The 6,298-nt window shown below is 51.9% G+C and overlaps 1 protein-coding gene across 1 annotated transcript; it reads left to right on the top strand.

Moving 5' to 3' along the window:
* Window positions 1-1,968: 1,968 nt before the first annotated feature.
* On the top strand, window positions 1,969-6,030 carry lrfn5b (leucine rich repeat and fibronectin type III domain containing 5b; the record flags this gene model as incomplete). The annotated part of the gene is made up of 5 exons (XM_084439896.1): window positions 1,969-2,862; window positions 3,269-3,443; window positions 3,727-4,063; window positions 4,898-5,198; window positions 5,293-6,030. The coding sequence occupies 5 exons, from the start codon at window positions 1,969-1,971 to the stop codon at window positions 6,028-6,030; spliced, it is 2,445 nt and encodes an 814-aa protein (XP_084296022.1).
* Between the last annotated feature and the right edge of the window lie 268 nt (window positions 6,031-6,298).

The raw sequence follows: 6,298 nt of genomic DNA, 5'->3' as shown, positions 1-6,298 counted from the left end.
CACACGCACACATACACACACGCACACACACACACACACACCACACACACACACACACACACACCACACACACACACACACACACTTTCTCTCGCTGTCCCTCTCTTACGCATACAGGCGCTCATGGACACAAGAAATTAAATTACATGCCCTCACACAACAGCGGCCACCATTGCTTGGGATGCGTCAGTGATGTGGAAGGCATATGGCACGCTTAAGGATTGTCAGTGCTGGCCCATTTAACAATTACATCTCACTCCATTTGTCTCTGACTCCACTCTGGACCTCCGTGCCATTGCTCCCCTCAAACATTAATACATGGACAGCCCAACCAGGAACACGCTTACTTGGGAGCGTGTGGTAAAAAAAAAAGTCTGCTCTGCTGGCTTTGATGCATTGTAGCTTGATCAGCGGTCCCCATTGAAATGTCAGACCAGTGTGCTTTTTCTAAAACGATATCGCTCCATTCTGTTTTATCGGCCCTTGCAAGGCGACATCCTTCCTCCTTACTTGTCAGGATGCGATGTATTTTACAGGTGGGAACATCACATGTATTGTCAGTACAGTACATGCCAACAAGCCTCACTCTTTCTTATCATTCAAACATGCCCCCGCATGGTTTGTCACTCACATTATGTCTGTACCTTAGCGTTCTCCATCCTCATGACATATACGCTGACAGTCAAGGCTATTATCTGGCGAGTTCTGCGCCGAAGGTTTCTTGGGAGAGTTCGACACAGGCCTTTGAAGCGCAGCGCTGCACAGTCAAATCTTTGCTGAGACCACATTTCTATTCATATTATTATCCTACAGTATAGGGAGACAGTTGTAGCAGGCAACAGAAGCATTACCAGCAACGTAAACACAGAAACCGCTGAGAATTAAAATATCCGTAGTGTTCGGTATTCAAAGGTTAAGGTTTGAGTTGTGGATCAATGTTGTGGGATGATAAACGCCTTTGAGAAGAGCTCTCTATCCTCCTTCCCATACGCGATGAGTCATAGGTCAAAGCCAAGGCTCATTTTCTTGTGACATCATCTCGCTAATAGTCTTGCATAGCCAGACCTATCTCTACACTTTGTTTTAGCGCTGTGATCATTATCATTCTGAGGTGTGGGGGGTGGGGGGGGCTGTATTTCTTTAAACCAGTCATAATCGTCTTGGGCGGTGTTAAGCTTGTTTGTTCTTTTCAACAGTGCCCTTGCCTCATGGTGTCGGGAGATAGAATCTGATTGGTACCACTGGAATCTCGCTAATAGATCAGAGGTTACTTCGAACATGATCAGCATTCCTGATAGGATAACTGCCCCCCAGTCGCTGCTGAACACCTGCAGAAGCCCTCTCTAATCTGGAGGCTCTTAACTCTACGACGCGCTCTTATCCCTGACAAGGTCTTAGGATTCATGGAATGGGTCTCAGTTGTGCCATAAGTAAGAGGAGCAGCTGTGAGCGCTGAAATGAAATCAATAGCCAAGGATGATCTTCTGTGAGTCAGCGGGGACCGCCAGTCCCCACCCATATCTTGGGATGATTCTGGGAGACGTCGGTGTAATTCTGAGGACTGACCAGACCACCGGATGGGACTTTCATTCCTCGGTATTATCACGGCGGCAGCAGGGCAGATCCTCAAGGATGATTGCCGCCAGTCAGTCAGCACTTCTACGGACCTCTCACTTTCCGAATCTGCGCTTATCGTGTTTTTGTTTTTTATGACCAAGTCTTTTAGCGGTAGTTCAACCATTTACTTCTCTCGATTAGAAAATGTTCCCCACTGTGAATTTACTTTAACGACTGAGAAAAGAGCAGAATAACAATACAGTGGTTCTCGCGGACAGTCTTTGTATTGATCTGATACAGATTAGGAGGATTACAGAACAGCTCGCATGGTTCTGTGCTCTCTTGGAATGATAATCATTCCTCTATTGTTTCTTTCCTTTCCTAGGTGTGATACCCTGACCTGAATGCCCAATGGAGACTCTGCTGCTTTATCTGGTGATGGTCTTCAGCACGGCTGTCAAAGCCCACAAAGTCCAAATCTGCCCCAAGCGCTGCGTCTGTCAGATGCTCAACCCCAACCTGGCAACCCTCTGCGACAAGAAAGGGCTCCTCTTCGTCCCCCCCAAAATCGACCGGCACACAGTGGAGATGCGTCTGGGCGACAATTTCGTCACGAGCATCAAGCGCAGAGACTTCGCCAACATGACCAAGCTGGTGGACCTCACCCTGTCGCGGAACACCATTGGTTCCATCTCGCCCCACGCCTTCAAGGACCTGGAGAACCTGCGGGCGCTGCACCTGGACAGCAACAGGCTGGCGCGGATCACCAACGACACCTTCAGCGGCATGTCCAAGCTGCACCACCTCATCCTCAACAACAACCAGCTGAGCCACATCCACATCGGGGCTTTCAATGACCTGACGGCCCTGGAGGAGCTGGACCTTTCCTACAACAACCTGGAGAGCGCCCCCTGGGTGGCCATCCAGAGAATGCCCAGCCTCCACACCCTCAACCTGGACCACAACATGCTCAGCTACATCCCCGAAGGGACGTTCTCCGGCCTGCAGAAGCTCAAGAGGCTGGACGTCACCTCCAACAAACTCCAGAAGCTTCCGCCGGACCCTGTGTTCCAGCGGGCGGGGGTCCTGGCCACCTCGGGCATCATGAGCGCCACGTCGTTCGCGCTGAGCTTCGGCGGGAACCCCCTGAGGTGCAACTGCGAGCTGCTGTGGTTGCGTCGCCTGAGGAGGGAGGATGACCTGGAGACATGCGCCTCGCCACAGCACCTGGCCGGCAGGTACTTCTGGACGGTGTCGGAGGAGGAGTTCCTCTGCGAACCGCCGGTCATCACCAGATACTCCCAGGTGAGGACGGGAAGAGGGTTGTGGGAAATGAGGTGGAAAAGATGGAAGGCGCGCTTGCTGTATGTAACAGTAGCTCGCTGAATCTAATTATAATCTAGAATCGCATGATATAATTACACTTTTCTCACTTTCATCTTATCACATTTTCGCATTGCACTTGCTGTAATTCCACTGCTGAAACACTGAATATCCTTCTAGGGGGATGAATAAAGTATCTATATATCTATGACTATAAACAAACTTTGCTTGGAAAAAAACACATTGTCTTTGCTTTTATAAAGAATGTCACCACAATCCAATTGCAGAACAAGGGCAGGAATTCTATCGTCTCTGTCCTGTTCGCTGTCACATTCCCACTTCAGTGGCAGTGTTGTAACCATGACCGTCTTGCCACCCTGCTACCCAGGAGCTGCGGGCGCTGGAGGGTCAGAGTGTGGCGTTGCGTTGCAAGGCCAGGGGCGACCCGGACCCCGTCGTACACTGGATTGCGCCCGACGGCCGGCTCATGTCCAACTCGTCCCGGGCCGTGGTCCACACCGACGGAACCCTCGACATCCTCATCAGCACCGTGAAGGACTCAGGTCGGTATCTGCGTCCTGTCACACAGTGTATTGAGCGCTTCGGTGTGCACGTACCGGGACCGTCCCCGCTAAACATCCATTCAGATGGAAAACCGCGTTGAGGGTTTATTAACACCAGTTCAACCGTGCGTTTGAGTGTGCTGCAGTGCTTAATTGATTTTTTGGAGCCTGGCTCTAATCGGATTGTCTGTGTGGTTGTGTGGTTTCTGTCATTCACTGGATAAGAAGTAGATATCCTGAAGGGGGATGATAGAATATTCTGGGTACTCCGTCTGCCCGACAGGCTCCTTCACCTGCGTAGCCTCCAACCCTGCTGGGGAGGCTCAGCAGAACGTGGACCTGGTCATCGCCAAGCTCCCGCACATCTCCAACGCCACGGGCACAGAGCAGGAACCGGACCCCGGGTCGTCAGACATCGCCACGGTGACGAAGACAGGAGGAGGGGAGGGGGCGGCGGTGCCCCTGGGGAACACCAAGACTGGCCAGGAGAAGAGGGTGGTGATCGCCGAGGCCACCTCCACCTCGGCCCTGGTCAAGTTCAACTTCCAGAGGAGCATCCCTGGCATCCGCATGTTCCAGATCCAGTACAACGGCAGCTACGACGACTCTCTGGTGTACCGGTGAGCCCTGCGGCGTCGATGGCTAATGTTCCTTGCAGTATAGGGGGCCATTGTTGCTGATGAAAAGAATGGCAGAAGAAGAATGGCAGAAGAACGTGATATATGACTGTTCTGTGTCAGTTTCTCTAATCATACGAATAGACTAATTTACTATAAGACAAAAAGAGTCTTATTCAGTTACTTTCACCTTGGAACAGTGTCTCCTTTACAATGTGAAAAACCATGATGATATCTAACCAACCAAATCTAAAAAAAAATCAACACTGAGATGTAGGTTGATGGAAAAAAAAGTGAATTAAATAAATAGGAAAGCACTTCAGAAGATCACCAAGAGCTTCAGAAGATCTTACAGACCCATCTGTAGAAGCTGGAGCAGTATTCTTTCATCTCCACCTTTTTTTTTTCACTCCATATTAAGTGAGCATCTCTGATGTGTTAGTTGCCACTTTCATCCAGCATGACTCCCAAGTCAGTAGCACATGTGCTAATGAGGGACATCAGGGACTCTGAACTCTGATGTTGGACACAAACACCAACACTAATTCAGACATCTGAGGTGTTTCTCTCTGTACAAATGCCATGATTATGAGCCAAAAAACATCTCAGTGAATAGCCTACAGTACATCTAAATGTCATAGATAATTTGAGGCGCGTCTCGAATGTCCCTGCAGCTATGCAGGCGCTAATCACTTCCCATTTTACTCTCCAGAATGAGTTCTGAGAGAAATACAAAAGTCACAAAGAGGGCTCAGAAGATCTCAAAATGCATGAATATTCACTTTCTCGCGTTTCTCCGCTTCTCATCCCCCGTAATGGTCTCTCTTTACCTGATAGAATGATACCCCCCACCAGCAAGAGCATCCTAGTGAACAACCTGGCGGCTGGCACCCACTACGACCTGTGCGTGCTGGCCATCTACGACGACCAGGTGACCTCGCTGACCGCCACGAGGGTGGTGGGCTGTGCGCGCTTCACCACCGAGCCGCAGTACCTCCGCTGCCACTTCATGCAGTCCCAGTTCCTGGGCGGCACCATCGTCGTCATCATCGGTGGGGTCATCGTGGCGTCCGTGCTGGCCTTCATCATCTTCCTCATCGTGCGCTACCGAGTCTGTAACCAGGGCGACGTGGATAAGGTTTGAGCGTCGCCGTTTCGCGGCGCGCGTTTGTCCTTGTTTTGTTGTTTATTTTAGCTCTCTAGAACTCTCCGCTGTCCCTTTCTCCCCCCAGGCTCTGGAGATGGGTGACATCCGGTCTCTGAGCAGTGATGGTCAGCAGCAGCAGCAGCAGCAGGGCTGCGGCGTACCCAAGTCCCTGTCCAAGCAGGCGCTCCAGCCAGAGAAGGACGACAAGGAGCGTCTGAGGGTCGCCCTGCCCCTCCCGGAGCCAGTCAAGCTCCGCCCCACCTCCGCCGCCGCCGCCGCCACCACCTCCACCGCCTCCACCAAGCCCTGCTTCCCCGACTGCACAGTCACGACCTCCCCGGCCAGTCACAGCTGGCACCCGGCCTCCCCGGGCACCCTGAGGCCCAAGCGCTCCATGGCCTCTAGCAAGCCGCCAGAAAACCGCCGAGCCGAAGGGCAGACCAATGTGGAGTTGGAGAACATGAACCGGAACAACTCCTCAGAAGTTAAAATGGCCGCCGGCACAAGGGATGCGGCCGCTACCGCTCTCTCTTCCTCCAACAAATGGACACCTGCTCCCAGGGGGCCCCGCCCCCACAACGCCCCCCACCATTACATGACTGTGCCCGCAGGGGGCGTGAGGGTGAACCGGAGGCACTCCCTGAACGTGGACAAGGAGGAGCTGTGCTGTTATGTCAGCTACCCCAAGCCTGGCGGGAGTCTGCGCTCCAAGCGTAGCCTGTCTGTGAGTGGGGAGCTGCCCCAGCTGGAGGTGGTCTCAAACATTCGCCGGGGGAGAGACCAGCTCTCCAGGTCCGAGTGGCTTCTGGAGAGCACTTTATGATTGAGATTTTATGATCTAGATTTCCTGGAGTGGATCTGTGGCCCACTGAGGAGGGACGAACAAAGACTTTATGCCTTGTGGGGGATGGAGTTTTTTTTGCGCACTCTTCTGAGGGACCCTTTTTTCTCTCGTATATCGGAGAGCAAGGTAGCCAGCTGTACAGGGTTCATGGGCAAATGTTTCACATTTGTTTTCTACGTACGTACTATCCGTATCAAAGTCGTCTTCATAGCGACTTTGAATATAACTTTGATGAAAAGGCACAAAA

This window comes from Borostomias antarcticus (genome assembly GCF_949987555.1).
Source record: "Borostomias antarcticus genome assembly, chromosome: 6".
NCBI lineage: Eukaryota > Metazoa > Chordata > Actinopteri > Stomiiformes > Stomiidae > Borostomias > Borostomias antarcticus.
The sequence above is the reverse complement of the archived record's forward strand: the minus strand, read 5'-3'. Positions and strand labels throughout refer to the sequence as shown.